Source organism: Candoia aspera, chromosome 18 (genome assembly GCF_035149785.1).
Source record: "Candoia aspera isolate rCanAsp1 chromosome 18, rCanAsp1.hap2, whole genome shotgun sequence".
In the NCBI taxonomy this organism is placed as follows: Eukaryota; Metazoa; Chordata; class Lepidosauria; order Squamata; family Boidae; genus Candoia; species Candoia aspera.
Window position 1 is genome coordinate 4,581,272 of NC_086170.1, and position 24,505 is coordinate 4,605,776.

The 24,505-nt window shown below is 47.5% G+C and overlaps 1 protein-coding gene across 1 annotated transcript; it reads right to left on the reverse strand.

Moving 5' to 3' along the window:
• Positions 1–23,376: 23,376 nt before the first annotated feature.
• Positions 23,377–24,267, reverse strand: LOC134507176 (uncharacterized protein DDB_G0271670-like; the record flags this gene model as incomplete). Its single annotated transcript, XM_063317668.1, is given in 2 exon segments — positions 23,377–23,767; positions 24,095–24,267. Coding segments are annotated over 2 exon segments (564 nt in total), but the record flags the coding sequence as incomplete, so codon positions are not given.
• Positions 24,268–24,505: the final 238 nt, after the last annotated feature.

Below are 24,505 nucleotides of genomic sequence, written 5' to 3' on the forward strand. Positions count from 1 at the left end.
AGCCAGCCAAGCTTTGCTACAATCATTCTATTCCCATCTCTTATAGAAAAGCAGGAATCTAGAAACCTGCTATGTACTGATTACCTGGAACTGTTCCAGTTTCAGCTAAGAACAATGCTGGAGCTTGCTTTTTTTCTTCCTCCCTCCCCTCCTCTCTTCCTTATGTGTCATGACTCTTGGGACTGTAAGCTGGCTGGGGAATTCTGGGAGTTGAAGTCCACACATTTTAAAGTCACCAAGGTTGAGAAACACTGGTTCAATCTTTTCATTAAAGGCTTGAAAGCAGAGGTTCATCAGAGTCTGCAAATTTGCAGGTAGACCCAAACTGGATGGACAGTTAATAAGACCGAAACGCCATTCAAAATAACCGCAGTCTTTGTAAACATCGGGAGAACTGAAAGACTGCTGAGAAATTGCAATATTCAGAAATGGGAACTGGGAAAATTAAGCGAATTTGGTGTGGCACTAAACCCACAACGGTGAAGATGGAGCTTGCAGAGACGGCTCAATTAACGTCCTTGATCAGAGAAAAGACAATATCTACATTTATGGCCGACTGGAAACCCCTTATTGGCTTTTTGCATGGAGCGGGGAAAAATGCACTTAGACTTGTGGTTTGGATGATTAGAAAAGAATTAAAATAATAGAAAAAGGTGAGCTTTTTTTGTAATCACAGGGTAAGAGATAATTTTGTAATCATACTTATATTTGCTGCAAAGGAAATCAGAAGCTTCCTCTTTCTATTTCCTTTTATTCTTTTTCACTGCATTTTTGTCCTTTCTTTCTTTCTTTCTTTCTTTCTTTCTTTCTTTCTTTCTTTCTTTCTTTCTTTCTTCTGAATTAGTTTGTGTTAGTTTTTCTGCTCTCTTTAAAGCTTCTAATAAAATTTAAATAATAGAGTTAGTAATAATAATAAACTTTTAATAAAATTTGCATCCGTCTGTGAACATTTAGAAAACCGTGATCAAGTGCTGCTGTGGGTTTGTGACAGTGAGCAGTTTGATAAACCACGAGAGATGTACTTTATTTTTTAAAACAGTTCATAAAGTGTCTTACATCCTTATGAACAAGATAGGTAAGCGAGACCTACTACAGTATAAGAGATTTGCAACTGGTTGAACAGTGGTACCCAGAGTGCATTCATTCAAGTATTTCTCATTTAACAACCATTCTTTTAGTGACAGTTTGGACTTACAGTGGTGTTGAAAAAAAGACTTATGACCTTTTCTCACACTTATGACCATCACAGCGTCCCGTGATCTCCATTTTCAACCTTCCCGACCAGCTTCGGGCAAGCAAAATCAATGGGGAACTGCGTGATTCACTTAATGACCACGTGGTGAGCTTAATGACTATGGTGATTCGCTTAATGACTGCCGCAGAAAAGATCATAAAATTGAGTCAGATTCGCTTAATGACTGCTTCACTTAGCAACCAAAATTCCAGTCCCAATTGTGGTCATTAAGTGAGGACTACCTGTAATTGTTTCAGCATCAAGTGAGATTGCTCCGCGCACCATCTTTGGCTCAGCGCTGTTCAGAATGGTTACGAATGGCCCAAAAGATGGACAGAAGGGGGTGGCTAAATTTGCAGATGATCACAAGGTTACTACTGGTTAACCACAAGGTTACCACCACTGGCTGCTACTACTTTAGAGGACAACGTCACGACTCTAAATGACCTCATCAGATTCAAAGCAACAGGGTGATGTTCAATCATGACTGACTGGTCTAGTCCTACATCAGACTAAGAAAAATCATTGGTACAGAATTAATTCTGTGGCAGTGCATGAAGGATCCACGACGATTGGATCCCCACTGAACATGAGCAAGCAGTGTGATCCTGCAGCTAAAAAGGCTAATGCAATCTCGGGCTACATTAAGAGAACCATCGTGTCCACCTTACAGGATGTAACTGTTCCATTATACTCTGAGCTGGTTAGACAGCATTTGGAGTAGTGAGTAGTGTGCATTCAACAGGACATTGGAAAGTGCTCTGGGTTCAAAAGAAGAGCTACCAGTATGATAGGGAATTGCCAGCTAGGGAATTGTAGGAGTTGAAGCCCACCCCTCTTAAAGTTGCCAAGATTGAGAAACACTGGATTAGAGGCATGGACTGACAACGGAATTCAACAGATGGACGCAAATAATCTTTCCTTAGGAAAAAGAAAATACATAGGCAAGTATAGAATGGGAAATCCTGGATTGGATTGACCTGTTGATCAGAAGCAGGCCGGGAGCCAGCTGTGTGAGGCAGCTGCAGAAATAGGAAACACAATTTTAGGCCGCCACAATAGGATAGTTTGCAAATCTTAGCCGTGCTTTAAGGAAGATTCAGGGACGCCGGAGCGGGTTCAAAGAAGGGCAGAAAGGACGAAAAAGGAGTGGAAAATCTTACTGGGGAACTAGTCATATTCAGCCTTGAGAACAAAAGGAGGTGGGGAGGGGGGGACTCACGATAGCCTTCTTCAAACACTTAAAAGGATGTTTCACAGAAGATTAAGGCTTGTTCTGTGAGATTTCAGACTGCAGGAGGCAGTAAAATGACTTATATGGCAGGAAGGAATATTAGAATATTAGGACATTCTAACTGAATATTAGAAAAAAATGTTAGGGGGCAAAAAAGGAGGCCTAACAGAAAATGGGGTGTTCTTAGAAAAGGGATGGGGGGTTGCATTTAGGCACCTCCACTCATTAGGTATAAATTTTTAACAGACCCAAAAACCCTTCCTTTCCCCCAAGGTCAGGTAAGGGCAGATTTCCCAATCCATCCCCCAAATATATCCTGGCTAAAGGTCCCATGATGGACCAGGGTGGAAAACTTTCCAAATCCCACCAAAGTTTGCTCTGGTCTAACCCAACAGAAGTATCCAGGAACGTCAGAAACACTCTTCCTCAGCCACAGCTCTGTAACATCCAGAGCTTAAGGTAGGCTGCCTCTAAACATGGGGGTTCTACAGCCATTAACCAGAAGCAGGTTTCCCTCTGTCCCTAATTCTTAACTCCCAAAATTGGAGTCCTGAACCCCCCTTGGCCTTGTCACTGTGTTTTCCATTGCCAACAAAGATCACATTTTTCAAGATTTTGGACCAAATTTGCAGTTGGTTTTGCTGTTGTTCACCCCTTCCCCTTATATGGGCAGAGAAACCGGCAGGGGCTGGTGCAAAACAGCACTGAAATTTGGGACCCCCCTTGTAGGTTTTCTTGCCTACAAAAAAAAAGGTTTGCATTTTGTATCGTTCCAACCGCCCAGCGTGGTGCCGGCGAGGAGGCAAAATACATCCCAGTTTCTTGCTGCACACGGCTTAGCCGTTCGCCAGCCTCCCTGGCTGCCCTCTTCCCTTAGGATATTACTAACATGTAATGTTCCTTTTTAAGAATAAATTAATTTTGTTTAATCAACAAAATCAAAGCACTCCTCCCTTCCAGTGGCCAAATGCCCAGAAGGAAAGGAAAAAGGAAAAGAAATATATAAATATATATTTATAGAAAAGATATAAATTCCTATATTCTTTTTTTTTCTTTCCTATTTTTCTTCCTATTTTTTCTTTTTGCCTCTGCACCTTCTATTTTTTTTTAGTTTGCATTAGTTTTATTGTTGTCAGTTGTAATCTTTAATACAATTACTATAAAAAAGAAGGAAAGGAAAAAAGCAAAAGAAATTATATATTTATATGTTTATAGAAAATATATAAGCTATATATTTCCTTTCCTTTATTCTTTTTTCTTTCCTATTTTTCCATTTTTTTCTTCTCTGCACCTTCTATTTTTTCTTTTTACTCTTTTTTTTACTTTGCATTAGTTTTATTGTTGTCAGTTGCAATCTTTAATAAAATTACTATAAAAAGGAAGGAAAGGAAAAAGGCAGACATTTCTATCCAGGTCCCCCCCAGCGGTGGCCACCCAGGAATACAAAAAGTTGTCAATGCGAGCATCAGCTTGGGACAGCCCCCCACCCCTGGAACCAAGACCCAGATCCCCAGATCACTGGCCTTAATGCTCTGTTGATAAAGTGCCTTTTTTCCAGGAGGGTGAGTAACATAATCTCAGCTACAGAGTTTCCCCAACTGTGATTCAGGTCTTGGCACCATCCCACCTCCTGTTTAAAGCAAAAAGCTGGAGGAGGCCCAGGGACCGATGGAGCACAGCAAAGGTTGGCCGAGAGAAACAGGGGTGTCCATAAACCCCAGCCTGCCCCCCTGAATTCAGTGCCCCCCAATAAAAACAAATAAATGAGAAGTAAGAAATAAGTCAGAAAATTATTTCAATATATGATTACTGCAGCACGATTATTGTATAGGGAGTCCTCGCTTAACAACCATTTGTTGAGTGATGAGTCAAACTTATGACAGTGCTGGAAAAGACAACTTGCAACTGGTCCTCACACTTACGACCGTCGCGGTGTCCCTGGGGTCATGTGATCGCCATTTTTGACCTTCCTGGCCAGCTTCTCACAAGCAAAATCAATGGGGAAACACATGATTCACTTAACGACCATGTGGTTCGCTTAACACCCACAGTGATTCGCTTAATGGCTGCCACAAAAAAAGTTCATAAAATCTAATTGGATTTGCTTAATGACCACTTCGCTTAGCAACCAAAATGTCAGTCCCAATTGTGGTTGTTAAGCGAGGACCAACTCTATGCAGAGATTTAAAGACTCCATACTACCCACTACGGAGGATTGGCTGGTGAAAATGACAGATCTTGCTGAGATGGACAAATTGACTTCTCTGATTAAAGAAAGAACAATATCTACATTTATTGAGGACTGGAAACCTCTTAGGGACTTTTGGCATAAAAGTGAAAAAAAAAAGGAAGGGTGATTTAGGACTTTGATGATTAGACTGGAGAGATTACAGAAAGAAGAGTGCTATGCTGTAACTTCAGAAAGAGCACTTAAAATGGAATTGTACTTATGACTGCTGTGAAGAATATTGGAAGCTGTATCTTTTTCCTTCTTTCTTTTTCTTTTTTTCTCCACTTTTTTTTTCTTTTCTTGCACGTATTTCTGATCTCTTTGTCCTTCTTTTCTCTTTCTTGCTTTATATTAGTTTGTGTTAGTTTTCATATTCTTTTTAAAATCTTTAATAAAATGATAGACAGACCGACGGCAGACGGATGGAGGGAGAGATGGAGACGGATATATAAAAAGAAGATTGCTGAAAAGCAAAATACCAGCCTCCAGCATTGTTGGCTTTTTGCTTTCTTTTACCAAACCGCATCTGGGACCACGGGCATTCCCAGAAGACCAAAATGGTAAATGGGATGTGCTGATACCCCATGCCTAGAAAAAAGACATAATGGTACCCTGGCATGGCACAGTTTTTCTATACCACTCCAGCTTACCTTTGCGCCATTATGCATCTCCCATGGCTGCCATTTTGTGAGAGCCCCCACGAGCTCTCAAACGGGCTGACTGGCCCCAAATGGCCAGCTTCTCTTCGGGATCTTGGCGACAGATGGACCTGCTGCTTACTGGCTGATCCTTAACTAGTTACTGAAATGAATACTTAACTATTAATTAAATAAGGATGATGGTTGAATGATAACCAAAACCTGGTTCAACCAAGCTCACATGCTGGGTTCACATAATGTGCTATACCCAAGCGTGGTTGAGCGTGTTGACCTGCTTCACACAACAGGCTGAGAAAATTGGCATTTAAGCTGTCCACCCCACCCCCTGCTTCCAATATAGAAAAATAACTTGGGCAAGGCAGGGGGTCCCTTCCAACCCTATGATTGATGGATACACAGCCAACATAGAGAAAAAGCAAATAATTTTTCCCCCCTTCATCTTCTGTAATGCAATGGATGGATCACCATGTGGAGATGAACACCGCAGGTTTGATCAAAGAAAAGAAAAAATACATTAAAAATAAACTTGTGGGAAGGTATCCGCTGCCACCTACAACATTCCTCATCAACTTGAGGTCTAGCTGTATCAAGATTTGGACCAATTTACAGAGATTGCATCAATTAAGGGCTGCAAATTATGGTATGAAAAAGGGAAGCTCAGTTTTTGGCGCGGTATTTCCCACCCCGCAAAACATTAGGCACTAGGAGGGCTATTAATCAACTTGCTTGCACACTTAACAGCTTGCTTTTTTATGGTTTAGCACAGTGTTTCTCAACCTTGACAACTTTAAGAGGCGTAGACTTCAACGCCCAGAATTCCCCAGCCAGCCTTGCTGGCTGGGGAATTCTGGGAGCTGAAGTCTTAAAGTTGCCACGGTTGAGAAAGACTGGTCTGGAAGGACACCATGATCAATGGTTCCATTGAGAGACCAAGGATGGATGCATCACTCCTGTCCCGTTCAGCCACAGGTCATCAGAAAGTGCAAATAGGCCATCTCAGTGTTATATCCTGGTCTGAAACCAGCCTGAAAGGGATCCAGGTAATTTAGTTCCTCCAGGGTTCTTTGACATGGCAACCCAACCATCTTCTCAAGAACCTTGTCTAAGAAGGGAAGCTTGGAGACTGGACCAGAATTGTTCAGCTTGGTGGGATCCAGCCATGGTTTCTCAAGGGGGCTGGATTTCTGGACCACCCCCACTCATGGATGCATCTACCACTTGCCAATGTGCTTCGTAGCTGATCGGGATTGCTTGTTTCGGTTTGTTTTTTTAAAAATTCAATTACTAATGGGGTATCCAGCAGGCTGAAATGGAAGGTCTGGCAGACATTCAGGAAAGAAATTCACCACTGTCTCCCGTGGCTTGGATGACTTATCACTTAGTACATTTCATCACAGCCAGCGGAGATCTGTCTTCTTTGTCCAACTTCTGGCAGATGCAAAAAAATAAAAATAAAAAATGATCAACTCTCCTCTTTTTGTTGATGTGCTTTTTAAATGTTTTGGGTGCGGTGTCCACTGTGTCCTCTTTGTTCCTGGCTCTGCAGCTCCAGACTTGTCTGCTTTTCCTTCCCAAAAATTCTCCTAGAGTCAATAAAAGGTCCTCCAAGTAATTTGGCTGCAGGACAGATCTTCAACCAGCACTCAAATACAAGTTCTCATAGATCCTTGACTTTTCTTCCACTGCAACAAACAGCTAAGAACGTTGCTGAAGATGGCCCTCCTGAACCCACAACATTTCCTTGCCCCCAAGTCTGACATCTTACAGGCTGCATTCACACGTTCCCACAACACACTGGAGACCCAGCAATTGCATCTCTGCAGCATCTTAAACTTGGCAAACTTCACTCAAGTTTTCTGTGACAACCACATTATGCTAACCCAGAAAATGGGTTAATATAGTCCCCACTCTGGGCTAAGCCAAAATGCCTTCTGTGGTGGTCTTCAGCTGTTCTCTTTTCATCTGATAAAAAAGAAGCTAATTCAAAACTATTGTCAAGAAAAAGAAAAATGGTGGTGATATTCTCCTGGGTGGAGTTATGATGCTGTAGCATCCATTTAGAAATGAGGTGGCCAGCGGGTGTATGTAAATTATTTCATTGCACCATTCAGCTTCCCTATTCATCCCCCCATCCATTCAACCCCCAAGACATTTCTTCAAATGTTATTTTCAGAGCAGGAGGAAGAAAGGGCAGCCAGACTGACGTGTGAGAGGAAAACATGGTACAGAAGTGCACAACAAACATCTTCTCTCCAGCCACCTGCAACCTCCCTGGCTGCTCTCCTTTCCATTCAATCCAAGGGAATTTCTTCTCTGGGACTTTTCAGATTGGAAGGAAAGAGCAGCCAGGAGGCTGCAGAGGGACAGAAGCACACAGTATCCTCTCTCACATGTTCAATCACAAGGAAAGTTCTCCTATGGGACTTTTTCTGATTATAATGAAGGGCATCCAGGGAGGCTGGGGAGTGATGGAAGATGTGGAACAGAAAAACACAATGATCCTCCTTTCTTGATCCATCTCCTGCCTCCCTGGCTTCCTGCACTTCTATTCAATCCCAAGGGACGTTCTCCTATGGGACTTTTTCAGATCAGGAAGGAAGGGCAGACAAGGAGGCTACAGAGGGATGGGAAGATGTGGGACAGAAACACACAACAACAGCACCCTCTCTCCAGCCATCTGCAGCCTCCCTGGCTTCTCTTCCTTCCACTCAATCCGAGGGACTTTCTCCTATGGGTCTTTTTCAGATCAGGAGGGAAGGGCAGACAGGGAGGATGAAGAGGGATGGGAAGACGTGGGACAGAAACACCCAGTGATCTTCCTGCCTTGATCCATCTCCAGCCTCCCTGGCTTCTCTCCCTTCCATTCAATCCATGGGAATTTCTTCTATGGGACTTTTTCAGAGAGGGCAGAGAGCATCCAGGGAGGTTGCAGGGTGGTGGGAAGAGGGACAGAAGAAGTCAGTGAACATCCTTTCTCCAGCCCTCTGCAGCCTCCCTGGCTGCTCTCCCTTCTACTCAATCCAAGAGAATTTCTTCTATGGGACTTTTTTTCAAAACAGGTGGGAAGGGCAGCCAAGGAGGCTGGAGAAAGATGAGATGGGACAGGTGACACAATGACCGTCTTTCTCCAGCCGTCTGCAGCCTTTCGAGGAATTGACCTCAGGAGGGATGTAACCCCAAGGAGCTTTTTCAGATCAGGGAAAAGGAGCAACGAAACCAGGATGATCCACACGTCCCTCTTTAGACGACGTCAACAGCCGTGTCTCAACTTTCACAAATTCAGGGACAACTTGCTGACAGTCCACAAAACAGATCAGGAATCAACTCAAGGTGCCAATGACCCTTCTGGCTGTTTCATCTACATTGAGCAAATCTATTTTCTATGCTCCATCTGCAGACTTTAATAATTATTAATATTATACAGTTACGATTTATACACAGCTCTATTTTAGGGAACGTGCATCCTGTGGGAAAGTTTTGGATAGCCAGAAATCTCACACCATCTCTGGCCAAGCTTTGCCTGAAGTCTGCAGCCCACGGAAATACATCTGTGGCGGTTCCCAAGCTGCAGCATCACTGAGATTCTTAGAAGAAAATAAACAAACTTCTGTTTAGGGGAAGCTGCTGGGTATATTTTGGTTTGTTTGCAAGCAAAGGCTTCTGTCTGCTTATTTTATTTTTAGACTCTAACAGGTTTTTTCCTTCTTAAATGGGGATTGCAGGTGGTCCAGACTCAATGCTCACCATCTGCAGGCAGAGCTGTGGAAAGTTGCACAGGAAAACCTTGATTTATTAATTCAGCTAATTGTTACTCGGGCTTCTGCACTGCTCCCATCTGCGGCTGACTGTAGCCAACTCTGGAGCTGTAACCAGGGTGAAAACAAACCATAATAACCCTAACGACTTAATCAACATTAATTCCATTACTCCAAGGAAACATTCCCCATTGTAGACAGTTGCAAACTGCAATGGGGCCATGTCCTCTTCTATCTCCAAAGGAGCAACCCAGGGCAGTTCAAGCTCCTGAGCCACGTGGGGCTTTCAAGGTGACAAGCCACAGCTTGGATCTCACTGGAAGCCCTTTGGCAGCTGGCCCAGCCCTCAGAGCAGAGGTGCTCCTTAGGCAAAATGAGAAGCACCCCTAATTTCATCAGCTGTGCCTTCTGGACCAGCTGTAGCTTCCAGGAGGTCTTCAAGGCCAGCCCCATGTAGAGCTATTGCAGTAGTCCAGCTGAGTGGTGACCAAAGCAGGAGTGACTGGGGTCTGTAAAATCAAGATCTAACCCTAACCCTGCACTCTATCCTGGAAAACTTGCAAGCATGAAAAACTGAATGAGATAGCAGGTGGCCATGATCTGTACTTCTCTGCATAAACAGGTATTTCTTTTAATTTTATTTTATTTTCTATCCTGCCTTTATTATTTTTATAAAGAACTCAAGGCAGGGAACATACCTAATGCTCCTTCCTCCTCCTCTTTTCCTCACAACAACCCTGTGAGGTGGGTTGGGCTGAGAGAAAGTGACTGGCCCAAAGTCACCCAGCTGGCTTTCAGGCCTAAGACAGGACTAGAATTCTCAGTCTCCTGGTTTCTAGCCTGGTGCCTTAACCACTAGACCTAGGGTGATCACCTTTGCTCATTGGGCTGATATAACTTTCTGCAGGTAGTCCTCACTTAACAACCATTCGTTCAATGATGGTTCGGACTTACGATGGTGCTAAAAAAACTGACTTGTGACCACTCCTCACACTTATGACCGTTGCAGCATCCACCCGTCAAGTGATCACGGTTTGGGCACTTGGCAATTGGTTCACATTTATGACCATTGCAGCATCCCAGGGTCACGCGATTGCCATTTTTGACCTTCCCGGCCGGCTTCTGGCGAGCAAAATCAATGGGGAACCGCGTGATTCACTTAACGACCATGTGGTTCACGTAACGCCCACAGCAATTCGCCACATAAAAGGTCATTGGGTCAGGTTTGCTTCATGTCTGCTTTGCTTAGCGACCAAAATTCCAGTCCCAATTGTGGTCGTTAAGCGAGGACTATCTGTGGGGGCAACAGGGGAGAGCAAGTCCAGAAGGAATAGGTGAAACCGAAGTTCAGCTATTCTTTAAAGATAATTCCTCTTGGGCATGGCACACAATCCCTTTCTTCTCCTGTTGCTTTAATCCACGTAGCTCATAACCGGTGAGAGCTGCCATCTAAACGTCTTCTGTCCCCCTAACTTGCAGAGCCCATTTCTTCTTTGAGTTCCCCCCTCCCTCAAAATTCCTCTTGCGTAAGCACCACAGCTATGCTAGTTTGGTTGTAGATTGCTATGGAGATCTCGTTAATGGACCTCAACTGGGTCAGAGATCTGGGCTCCAGGATATAACCCTGGACAGAACAGACACGATCCCAGCTTTGCTGCTTCCCAGGGCAAATACTGACCGGTCTATTTAATTAACGGTTTCCGAATTCACCCCTTGAATCCAATGCATTCGTTTTGCTAAGCCACCAAAATCTAACCAGGTTTAATGTGCTGTGCAAAATGCAGCCACATGAGCTTTACCCAATGGAATGGAAAATTTGGCAGCATGGACAACAAAGGGGCTTGAGGAGGCATATTTTCAAAGGAAAGCATTCTCACCAATGTGATTCTGCACTGTTTATCTGACTCCCAGGATCCCAGAACGAACAACCATTTGGTTTTTTGAACTCTGATGTTGGAGAAGACTCCTGAGATACTGTGGACAGCCAAGAAGACAAACCAAAGGAACATTGGACAAATCAGCCCAGAGGTCTCACTCGAGGCAGAAATGACCAGGCTCAAATTGTCCTACTTTGGAAACACGATGCGAAGACCTGGAGAAGGCTCTGATGCTGGGGAAGGTGGAAGGAACGAGAAGAAGACGAGGACCACCAGCAGAAGGTGGAGGGACTTGTTACAATGAAGACCTGAAGGACCAGGTTGGGGACAGACCATCCTGGAGAAGGTCTATGTGGTCGCTAGAAATAAAAAATGATTCAACGGCACATAATCAATCAACCATCAATAATCCCAAATGTACTTCTCCAAAGTTACTTCCCACTGAACTCAATGAGTAGACTTCTATAGGACTGGGCAGTAAAAGTTCTCTTACTTTGATACAGAGGATTTAAAGACTAATATTCAATTGAAACCAGAACTTTTTTCTGTTAGGACCGATGGATAAACCGTGAGAAAAGAGCCATGGAAGATTATTTAAATATATGATTACTGCGGTGAGATGCACAAAGATGGAAAGATTCGGCACTACCCACCATGGAGGAATGGCTGATGAAAATGACAGATCTTGCCGAGACGGATAAACCAACTTCTTTGATTAGAGAAAAGACACATCTACGTTTATTGGTGACTGGAAACCTCTTAACGGACTTTTTGCATAAAAATGAAAAAAAAAAGAACTTGTGATTTATGGCTTTGATGATTAGACAGGAGAGAATATAGAAAGAAGAGAATCAGATGTAACTTTAGAGAGAGAGGTTAAAATATAATTGCACTGTTGTGAAGATTATCGGAAGCCGCTGCTTGTATCCTTCTTCTTTCTTTTGTATTTTTCTTAAACTTTTTTTCCCTTTTCTTGCACTTTTTGCCTTCTCTTTGATTTATTTCTTTTTCTTTTTTCTCCCTTACTTTATATTAGTTTGGATTCGTTTTTATCTTCTTTTTCAAAAGTTTCAATAAAAATCATATCTTAAAGAAAAGGACTGGGCAGTAAAAGTTCTAACCATTCTCCAACTTGGTGCCTTCAAGCCGTTCTGGGCCAAAACTGTCACCACCGTTCTTGGCTAGAGAATCATAATCAAACGCTTTAGACAGTTTCGAGGTATAGGATCTTGGTTGTATAGCGTCAACATGTACATAACAAAGGGAATTTCAAGAACTTTAAAAAGTCGTCCAAATTCACTTTTGGGAAACCAGGAAGTCAAATGTTATATAACAACCCCCCTCCCCAGTGCCTCAGCTTCTGGTCAAAGGGCTAAGGAAAGTACCATTAAAATTCTGATTGTACATGAGAGTTTAGCCTTGCTGGAATCCCTTGCTTTGATTTCTGAAGGTGGAAATACAAAATATCACAAGCTGGACAATTATTGTCACACCCTGAATCATTGATCAGGGCACCTTGCCGACAGAGGCACTATGCTTTTATAGATAATATCTTGAAGAATAGGAAAGCAACGTACTATTTATGCATGAAGCTTGCAATTTTTTTACACTGCGGGAACAGAGAGGAAATTATTCTACCCCAATATTCTTCTCGTAAAAAATATAGTGTTAGCTCAGTTTGAAAGAAAGCAAAATAGGCAGAATGTTCCATCCTATCGAACACGTCAATTAATATTTTCATTGCCTGTATCAGACCCAACAAAATACTACCACTTATTTCAGCCCCCATGGAATAAAACAGCATTGCACAACAAATGCCAACCCAAAATATCTAGATACAATTTAAATGGTTTGTGGACAGCATCAACGATCCCCAGTGCAAAAACTGCAGGACCGAACTAGGATGCTCCGAAAATTTGAATACTGCCAAACATTTCAATTCTGCCTAAAAGCTGCCATGATCCAGTTGGGTGGCGGGGGAATATATGTAATTTTAGTGGGAATTAATGCTCTCTCAGCATTCATTGAGAGGCTAGCCTGCAGTTTTTCGGTCCAGACAAAAATGCTGGAAGATACAATGCGAAATGGGCATTTTGGGTAGAACAGTTTCTAAGACAATGATTTCGTAGGGAACTGGTCACTTCCTAGTCCAATTTGAAGCCAGAATATGAATCTAACTAACGAAAATGGTGTCTGCTCAATCACGTACCCACCTATACACTTGCCGACCAACACTGTGCTCCGCCATTTTGGAAAATCTCGCCCGCTAATGTGAATCCATGCCCCTCTGCAGCTCGCTTAATGTCGCCTTCGCTCTCGTGTTCCCGCTTAAGCGTGTAACCCGCGTGCACCCCTCAAATCTATGATGACCCCCAGCCTAGCCAACTGCCCCAAAGGGAAAAACATTCAGGGGGGAAATCAGTTTCCATCCGATTTCATCAGAATTCATGAGAATTCTCAACACACTCGACCACATTTTTCATGCTACACTCCAGGCACATGGAATATTCCAGAAGAGACTCAATACATGTGGCCTTTGGGCCTTCCATGCAACATGAACCCAGGTTTAAAGGGTGAGAGATTTGGGAAAAGACAGGTTAAGTTGCAACAGGTACTCAAGCCACACTCTGAATCAAATTTAGCCTTTTGAATTCACACAGCACATGAAATGTCGAATTCCATAAACTGCATTCTGGTTCTCACAACTCAAAGGCTGTGTTATTACCACCGCCGCGATCCCTAACCACCCAAACTCGTCTTACTTTAACATGTCTCGGGGTTCACGTGGCCAGGCGGTGTGAGCCCTGATGTTGCCTTTTGCAAAATCTCCTTCCTCGTATGACATCTCCCATCATCCACAGAAGATGTGCCACCAACATTAAAGCGGCACAAAGGGAAAGAGGCATGAATTTGCCCTCTCCCATGGGACAGTCTTTCCAGAGGAGGGATTTTTAGAAGGATTATAAAAGGTTTAAACACCCTTTCCCCACAAGGATTGATCAAAAAAATGAGGGTTCCCCGAAATTCTAGATCTCCAGCAATACAGGCCTGGCGGGGAAGGAATTTTGTGGTCGGCATCCGCCCAGTTTTACAGGTTTGAGCTGGAGCACCTGTTCAAAGCCACAATGACATCACGTTCGTTATGACATCACTGAGCATCCTTCGTCTGCACAATGCCGTCATGACATACTTGACAGCTGACGGCTTTTTGCTTACTAGAAAAGGAGGAGAGCCCAAACTTTCTGGGTCTGGACTTCGGGGATGACAGGCGCCCTGTGAAATCGAGCTGTCCATATCCCACACAGCCTGTCCCCTTGTTCCTCCTTTCCCTTTCTTCTCCCTTCCTCCAGAGCCCGGGGCTTAGGCGCACCATAAATATGTAAAACACTGCAGAACCCCCAATCTTGCAAGCCAAATCCAGATTTCCTCGACCCCCGAGACAGCAGAGACGCTCCCGGGGCAGGTGCCAGGGCAGAGAAAAGCCGCCCGCTTAGCGGGTGCCACCCCGACAGGCCAGGATGCAAAGGCCGGGACGCTCCGCGGAGAGCCGGTGGCCACGGGGGGAAAGAGAGCGCGGGGGAGGCTGAGCGCCGCGGGGCCACCGGCCACGTGCGGCCCCGAACGGCCAGGGAGGGCACCTCTCCTCCGGGCACCCCGGCCCCGGGGCTGGCAGGGGACGGGGGTCCGGCTAATTCCAGGCGGGGATGAAGGCGGCGGCCGCCGCCGCCGCCTTCCCGGGGACAGCAGGTCCGGCTCCCCCGGGCTCCGGCTGGCCAGCATCCAGGCTGCGGCCAAGCTCCTGGGGACACTGGGAAGACTGGGAAGCCCCCCGGCGCTCTGCTGGGCACGCAGGGCTGCTGGCACAAGGGGGGCGCCTCGCCGCGCGCCGCCCGCCACGGCACCCCGCCCAGGACCCCCCAATCTTGGGGGGCAGAGCCCTCCGGCCTGGGCTGCCCCGCGCCCCCGCGGCCCGCCCCCGCGGCCCGCCCCCGCCCCGCGCTCCCCGGCCGGCGGGCTGAGCATCCTTGCAGGCGCGGGCTCACCTTCTACGGCGGCGGCCGGCCGCGGCAGCAGCAGCAGCAGCAGCAGCCGGAGCGCGCCCGGGCCCGGCGCGGGGGGCGAGGCCGGCGGCGGGGGCGGCGGGGGCGGCGGCGGGGGCCCCATGGCGCGGCGCTTCGGCGGCTCTAGGCGGCCATGGAGCTCCGGGGCGGGCGAGGCGGAGGCGGAGGCGGGAGGCGCGCCGCGGCGGCTGGAGGCGGGCGGGCGGGCGGGCGCTGCCGATCTCGCCGGAGCGCTGCCGCCGCCGAGGCAAGCGAGCGCGGGGAGGAGACTGGCTGGCGCGGGAGGCGGGGAGCCCCTCCGCCCGCCCCCTCCCCTCCCCTCCCCTCCCCTGCCACGCGGGAGAAGGGGGCGCGGTGGAGCCTCCGCGGGCGGGTGCAGTCTACCGGCCGGGAGGGACCGCGAGGGCCAGGGAAGGCGGAGGATCGCCGGGGATGCGGGAAAGCGCGCCCTTGGCTTCCTCTCGGGATCAGGCCAGGCCGACGTCCCTCAACCTTGGCGGCTTGGAGCTGCGTGGACTTCAACTCCCAGAATTCCCCAGCCAGCATGGACACAGACACAAAGGGGGGGGGGTTGCGCGGTGATGTCATTGTGGAGCAGACCCCGCCATTCCTTATCCTGAAATTCCACTTTCCCCTGGCAAATGCTTAGAACGGTGTTTCTCAACCTGGGCGACTTGAAGCTGGGCGGACTTCAATTCCCAGAATTCCCCAGCCAGCAACGCTGGCTGGGGAATTCTGGGAGTTGAAGTCCGCCCAGCTTCAAGTCGCCAGGTTGAGAAACACCGGTCCAGGCGCTCTCGCTGGCCCCCTTTCCGTGGGCGCACCTTCTCCCTCCCGGCGAGCCTGCCTGTCTGCCGAAGAGGCCATCCTGGGCAAGAGGAAATCCAGCAGATCCCCTTCTGGGGCAGAAATTTCGCCGGGCGGGTGTGGTGGATCCCAGCCAACCGTTCTCTTTGTCTTTCTCCCCTTCCATTTTGGAGATCCTTTCCACCCACCCTGGGGAACAAAAGAACCGAACTTGTCTCTTTCAACATCACCCTTCCTGTTGCTTGGAAGAAGACCCCTTCCCTTTTTGCAGCCTCTGCCCATTGTCCTGCGCTGCCCTGGATTAGGCCTTCTCAAAGATGCTCACGTTCTCCCCCTCTCCCAACAAAGTCCTCTTCAAAAAACCGGTAAGCCAAGATACACAACAGGCTGGAATCAAAAGCAGGGCAAGCTAAGAAAGGAAGAGCCAAACTCTGCTATCAGGGCCACTTCCCGTCATCCCGCGCTGAATTTTGAGCCAGGTGATCCCGGTTGAAACCCCAACCCCCCCAAGTGTCCTTGGCACAAGCCAACACAACAAGCTTTATTGGAGCTGAAAGACCAACACTTTTTATTAGTCAATAAACTTCCAGCAACCAAGACTGCAAAGCTCCCTTGAGCAAATCAAAAGGGAGGAGGCAGAATAGTTTAAAGAATTCCAAGCTGGGCTCTGTAGGAGATGGAACTTATTCTGAAATCCAGTTAAAATCTGAATAGAATAGAATAGAACAGAACAGAACAGAACAGAACAGAACAGAACAGAACAGAACAGAACAGAACAGAATATTCAATTAGAGCTTGTTCTGATTCTGGGGTGGGGGTGGGGGCCAAAGCCAGCAGCTCCCTCCAAAAGGGGGTGTCATGGGGGGGAGGGTATCCCTTGGTCAGCCCCCCAAGATCACCATTTATGATAAAGTAATATGAAACACTGCAATCATAAGGGATTTGGTAGTTCGTGGTTCTATAAATGTGGTTTATGGGTTGGATTCGCAAGCTATGTGCAATTTAATGTGGTTTGTTAACCAGGTCTAGCTTTGATGCATTGGGTGATTGTAAACCAGGGAATGTATGGGCAGGCACTGAAGTGTATATGCAGACAGATTTATGTCGAAGTGTGGGCATTACATTTACATGAGTGTGCTTGTTTAGGCATATATATACAGTATATCTATGCTGTATATAACTAAAACTCTAACAGAAGTTTTAGGCAGGTGTGAAAAAACGCTGGAAAGGAAGAATTCTTTCAAAAACATACAGTGTGTGTGTGTCTGTGCGTTCACATTTTTATTGTAAAAACCTCAAATAATTTTCAAAACATTCTCAGTGGCAAACAGTATCAAATATTAACCATAAAATATGCTAACTATCTGGCAGCATGAAATCCTCCCAGAATAATGCTCCAGGTTGCTAAGGGGAATGCTACAAAATCTGGGCTAAACCACTGGCATAATAAAAGGAAGAACTTCATAAAATCCTAAAACAGAAGGGAGCTTAGAGATCATCCACCATTTTTCTGGAGCGCTGTTACCAGTAGGAAATGCTTCCAGTTGAAATCTACTTTCTTGTAACTTAAACCGGATTTTCTGGAGCGCTTCGGAACAATTTTGCCCTGTCTTCTACATGGCAGCCCTACAGACTGTTGCTAATAATAGTAATAGTAATAATAATAATAATAATAATAATGTCTCCCAGAAGTCTTCTCTTCTCTAGATCAAACCTACCCAGTGCTCGTTTATTCTAGGAAAGCTCAGTGGCTTGTCCTCTGGACATATCCAATTTGTCATTTCTATCTTATTCTTAATCTTACTTCTGAATATACCAAATACTGAAACTCCTGCTAGCTTTTTGGGCATGAATTCTGCTGGGTATATTAAACATCTCTTTTGCCATCATGTGGGCTAGAAAGGACAGCTGGCTGATCTTGAGAGATTTAAGTCAGTTTGGCCCACGGTTAGTACTTGGATGGGAGACCACCAGGAAAGGTTGTGGACTGGGAAGTTGAACCACATCCCGGAGGAAGGTGGGAAAACCCGCTTTTGTGCTGTTGTCCAGAAAACAATCTACACCAGAAATCTGTTCGAGGCTTTTTTTTCTCGGCTTCTTAATTTCTCCAGCAAATCTGGGACAGTCTTTTTTTTTCCAGCACCCAGAGAATAAGATAGAAAAACAGAAGCCTCTTTTGCAGCCCATTTACCAAGGAGATTTTGGCCACAGTGTGAAGATGAACCTGTTGTTCTGCTCAGAGTTTTAATGGTCCAAGCGGTGGGTGAAATATCTCTGCTCTGGAAAAGTTTGGGAGGGTTTTTACCCCAGCCGTTAAACAAGGAAAGGAGTGGAAAAAGCTTTCCTTTGCTTTACAGACCTGAGAGCTGGTCCCAAAGTTACTTTTCCATCACCATCGTAACTGCGTGAGTGAGTCTGTTGCTAAACGAGGACTTCCTGTAATATGAAAGCTTGAGTCTGTATAGAATTCTTGGGAGGGAGAATGTCGAGCAGAGAAAATTAGAGAGCATCTCAACTAGGGGGGCTCCATGGGCATGCCTGAAATTTTGAAAGAAGGTCAATTTTACAGAATCGCTGCTTCAGCAGGGAACCTTGCCCTGCAGGTGGGCAGCACCCCTCCCCTTGCCATCTGCTTTCAACCACTACCCCAATATACCCAGGCAGGTGGGGCATCCTGCCCCAAAGTGCCTGGATTGCAGGGGCTTTTGAAACTGAATTTGCAAACTGCCTCCGTGGCCTCTGCAGCGTGCTTTGGAAATAAAAGGGGTGGCTTTGCCATGCGCCAGCTTCCCATTTGGAATGGGACCTGAAAAGGCAAGGAAAACTTTAGGGGGCTTGGCTGGGGGGTACCCTGGCGGGTGTCGGAATGGAGCCATCTGAGGTCCCCTTTTATCCAATGTTTTGCAAAGGCCCCCTTAAGGAGAGATGGCTGTTCTGGGGCTGCAGGAAGCTCACAGCAACCCTGCCCTTTTTCTAGCTGCCACCCCCCCCCCAAATCTTCTCCTCCCTCCCCTGGTCAGCCAACCGCATCTCTCCTGGCCTGGCTCCCATTACCGCAATGTTTGCTTATCTAATGCGCCAATTTAAGAAACACGGAACTTGCACACTTGCTGATTTTGCCCTGAAATTGCTTGATTATTTCCGTACCAACCAGCCAGGGCTTCCCAGGCTTCGAAGGAACGGCCTGAACGAGTGTGGGTGGGTGGGTATATGTCGGTGTCTCAGCCTGAGCCTCTGCAGCAGAACTCAAAGGAGGGTCCCTGGGAAAACCCTTAGCAGCGGAGCAGGCCCAGAGGCTTTTGAAATTTTACAGCGACGTTGGTGGGGGATTCCTCCCATTTCTTCAGGGGGAGAATGTTCCCCAAGAGGTCTCATACACCCTCCTGCATCATGCAACAGTGATGGCCAAGTTCACACCTTCTACACCTGAATTAACCCATTCCTGGGTTAGCGCAAGGCGTTGAAATGTAAATGAAGCAAACATAGGCTTTGACTTACCTGCAAGACCTGTGTGAAAGGAACCAGGGTTGATACTCAATGGCTAGATTAATCCCAGTCTGCTTAAGCCTGTGGTGTGCAGGAATACAGGGAGTCCTCACTTAACAACCATTCGTTCAGTGATGGTTCAGACTTACAATGGTGCTGAAAAAACTGACTTGCGACTGGTCCTCACACTTATGACCATTGCAGCATCCCCATGGTCACATGATCACCATTTTCAACTTTCTTGGATGGCTTCTGGCAAGCAAAATTAATGGGGAACTGCATGATTCGCTTAACGACTGCCACAAAAAAGGTCATAAGATTGGGTTGGATTTGCTTAATGACCACTTCGTTTAGCAACCAAAATTCCAGTCCCAATTGTGGTCATTAAGCAAGGACTACCTGTACCACACTTCACCTGGGAGAATTTCACTGATATTCTCTAGATCAGTGTTTCTCAACCCTGGCTACTTTAAGATGTGTGGACTCCAATTCCCAGAATTCCCCAGCCAGCTGGCTGGGGAATTCTGGGAGTCGCAGTCCACGGATGCTGGCTGGCTGGGGAATTCTGGGAGTCGCAGTCCACGGATGCTGGCTGGCTGGGGAATTCTGGGAGTCGCAGTCCACGGATGCTGGCTGGCTGGGGAATTCTGGGAGTCGCAGTCCACGGATGCTGGCTGGCTGGGGAATTCTGGGAGTCGCAGTCCACGGATGCTGGCTGGCTGGGGAATTCTGGGAGTCGCAGTCCACGGATGCTGGCTGGCTGGGGAATTCTGGGAGTCGCAGTCCACGGATGCTGGCTGGCTGGGGAATTCTGGGAGTCGCAGTCCACGGATGCTGGCTGGCTGGGGAATTCTGGGAGTCGCAGTCCACGGATGCTGGCTGGCTGGGGAATTCTGGGAGTCGCAGTCCACGGATGCTGGCTGGCTGGGGAATTCTGGGAGTCGCAGTCCACGGATGCTGGCTGGCTGGGGAATTCTGGGAGTCGCAGTCCACGGATGCTGGCTGGCTGGGGAATTCTGGGAGTCGCAGTCCACGGATGCTGGCTGGCTGGGGAATTCTGGGAGTCGCAGTCCACGGATGCTGGCTGGCTGGGGAATTCTGGGAGTCGCAGTCCACGGATGCTGGCTGGCTGGGGAATTCTGGGAGTCGCAGTCCACGGATGCTGGCTGGCTGGGGAATTCTGGGAGTCGCAGTCCACACATCTTAAAGTTACCAATGTTGAGAAATGCTGCTCTAGTCCTTTGAACAAAACACTGAAAGCCATTTGAATGGGAATGGGGAAGAAGGGAAGAGTTCTGCAGAATAAATCAGAGCTTTCTCCCTCTCTGTGTTTTTGTGATGAGCAACATCTGAACCACCACATGTTTATACGTATCTATAATGGATAAAGTCATGATGCACAACGGAAATGTTTCTATCACTGTTTGAGGCTTATGATTTTCCTCTCCTCGCCCACCAAATAGGAAAGAACGGGGGGGGGGAAGTTTTAGGGAGAAAATGTTAAATCCACATTGGCACATTTTTATTAAACAGTAAGAAACAACTGCAAAGTCAGGGATAATGTTATGGAAGAAGGGAGACACTGAAACCTAGCACGGGAAGTCAGAGAAGTTCTGGCAGGGCTTGGAAAGGAAGGGAAGGGAAAGTAAACATAAAAATAATCAAGAAGCAGAAGACAAGCGTGTTTTCTTGGATGCTTGGCGAAACAACCCTGAAACCAGCTGGTTTTTGATGGTTGTTTTAAGGACTGTCTGTTGAGTTTGACTTGCCTTCAGTTTGGCAATATATGCATTTGAAACATGCATTAGCTGAACCATAGGGCCTAAATGTTTTTTGGATTTTGCAGTCTTCAAGGTGCCTGCAATGTGAGTGTCTTTAAGAGATGCTGCAGCAACAATTAAATTTTGTAAAGTATTAAAAAGTGAATGAAATATAGAGATAGAAAGATAATAAATAGATGATAGATAGATAGACAGACAGATAGATATAGATGGATGGATGGATGGATGGAGGATCTGTGGAAGGAAGAATTAGAATGTTGGAAGATCAATGGATCCAAATATGAAAAAGGTGAAATACACTTTTTTAGGATTTTAAAATGGAACAAATTCACCAGAAAACATTCTTTGGAGTCTATTGAACCCCTCAGAGAATGGGAAGGGCTTTAGATCTTTTAGGCTGGCAATGTAAGAAATTCACCCCCAAATCTGTACCATTCCCGCTTCCTAGACCTTGCCCAGTTGCGTGGGTCTTGACACCAAGGGAGCCTTGAGACCATCAAGTCCAGCCTGTTGCTCAGTGCAAGAATCCAATCTAAGCATTCCTGGCCAATGTGTGTTGGCCCCTGCCCTCTGGAGGGCCCAGTGCAGGAGATGCCCACTCAATCCGGGCACTGTCAGCAGAATGGGCCGAATGTGAGAAGAAGCTGTGCATTTGAATTCTTTTTGACAATGAGAAGCAGTTGGCACCCTTGGCCTCGCCCCGCCGCCTCCCTGGCAAATTGCACAAACGCAGAAGACTGTTTTGTCCAGCTCTTCAGCCTGCCCTCACTTTTCCCTGGGTGGGGGGGAGAAGCTATTTATTCTTTCCTCGGCTGGGTGATGTGAGCAAGCTATTCTTCTGAAGCTCTTTTTATTCCCGGAAAGCTCTGGGCTTGGGGGGGGGGCGTTGCTGGAAAAAGGGGAGAGACACGGCACCTCTGAGGTTTCCCCACACCAGGACCCCCCCCCCCCGCCGCCGCCGCCCTGACAGGCCGTGCTGAGAATACCACATCCAGCCAGGAGCCTTAAGAGGGTCTGCTGCAGCCTTTCTCGTTGCGTGGCTGTTTTTTTGCCTCTGCTCTTGGCTGGCCCAGGGACACCATCCCAAAATCGGGGGCCTGTTTGTTTTGGGGAAAGTGGTTTGGGCCAAGCCAAGGGTCGGGGCGTGGTGCGATTGCCCCTTTGGAGAAAAGAGAGGAGGGAGGGGAGAGAGGGACTGATTAAACCGCAAAATGCAAACAAGTTGGGCTCTCCTTGTGAAGGAAATGAGAGTTAGAAAAAGGGTGGGTCGTCCTTCCAAGCTCTGCATCTCAGCTGCTCCTGCCTGATGGAGCAAAGCCCCCCCTGCGCCCAAATCCTGTCGCTCGCGGTCCTCCCTTCTCCCTCTTTCCAAACAAATGCACACTTTGCAGCAGGGGTTCGGGAGCTGCAGAGAAGCACGCCCCACCCTCGGCCACCAGCCACAGACATGCCCCATCAACACTGTGCCAACATCTAGGGCACATTCTGGGTCAACATGGATGTGGGCACCATCTTCCAACTTTTCTGGTGTCTGGCTGTGCATCGCGCTCAGCTGCTGACTAAAATAACTGATTCGTCTGGATTTTTCCCGGACCCTGAAACAAAACTGGGTTGGTGTAATGTGTGATGTGCTAAGTCAGGCGAAAATGAAATGAATGCCCTTGCTGCTCACGAGTCATGGCTAAGGGTGCTTTGTGAACCCAGCTGAAATGAGAAGGAGGGTACTTGAAGGGCAAGGTGAAAAACGGAAGACGGCATCTTGATTTTTTTTTTTGCCCCCCCCCCGGCCATTTGAAGCAGACTTGGGCCACAGATGCACATCGCTCCTGCAAAGAAGCACAACCTCAGTTCCTTGCAATCAGAAATCTCAGTGTTGGGCAAAACCAGCCGCGTCCCTCCCTTGTGGACAACGTGGGATTTTTGCCCAAAGGGGGAAAAGTCTCTGCAAAGTTCTCCAGCCGCTGGGAAAGGTCTGCCTTTTTCCAGCAACACTGGCCTGGCATTGCATGGGGCGCCCCACGGGGCGAGGGGAAGGCTCCAGCCGCAGCATCAAAGAAACACAAATGGACCAGTGGCAAGGATGTGGATGGGGATGAGGAAGTGGATGAGGATGAGGAGGATGAGGATGAGGATGACAGTGGGGATGAGGATGGGGATGTGGAGGATGGGGATGAGGATTAGGAGGATGAGGATGAGGATGGGGATGATGATGAGGAGGAGGATGTGGATGAGGATGAGGATGGGGATGAGGATTAGGAGGATGAGGATGAAGAAGTGGATGAGGAGGAGGAGGAGGAGGATGGGGATGAGGATGAGGAAGTGGATGAGGATGAGGAGGATGACGATGACGACGATGGGGATAAGGATAAGGATGAGGATGAGGAGGATGGGGATGAAGAGGATGAGGAAGTGGATGAGGATGAGGATGGGGATGGGGATGTGGATGTGGATGTGGAGGATGGGGATGTGGAGGATGGGGATGTGGAGGATGGGGATGAAGAGGATGAGGAAGTGGATAAGGATGAGGATGGGGATGGGGATGTGGATGAGGAGGATGGGGATGTGGAGGATGGGGATGAAGAGGATGAGAAAGTGAATGAGGATGAGGAAGTGGATGAGGATGAGGAGGATGAGGATGAGGATGGGGATGTGGAGGATGGGGATGGGGATGATGAGGAGGAGGATGAGGATGGGGATGAGAATGAGGAGGATGAGGAAGTGGATGAGGATTAGGATTAGGAGGATGATGAGGATGAGGATGAGGATGGGGATGGGGATGAGGATGAGGAAGTGGATGAGGATGAGGAGGATGAGGATGGGGATGGGGATGAGGATGAGGAAGTGGATGAGAATTAGGAGGATGAGGATGAGGATGAGGAAGTGGATGAGGATGATGAGCATGAGGATGAGGATGAGGAGGAAGGGGATGTGGATGTGGATGAGGATGAGGATGGGGATGAGGATGAGGACGATGAGGACGATGAGGACGATGGGGATGAGGATGAGGGTGGGGATGAGGATGGGGAGGAAGGGGATGTGGATGAGGATGAGGATGGGGATGGGGATGAGGATTAGGAGGATGAGGATGAGGAAGTGGATGAGGATGAGGATGGGGATGGGGATGAGGATGGGGATGGGGATGGGGATGAGGATGTGGATGAGGATGAGGATGAGGATGAGGATGAGGATGAGGATGAGGATGATGTGGGAGTGCTTCCTTGCGGCAAAGGGCATTGTGGGTCGCGCGGGGAGAAGAAAAGGCGGTGGTGGGAGGGAGGGAGCGAGCGAGGGGCGGAGGTGAAGGAGCCTGGGGGGGGGCAGCAAGGCATGCCAGGAAGGGAGGGATGCCCCGAGCAGACCCCCGGCCAGACATGTGCTGTT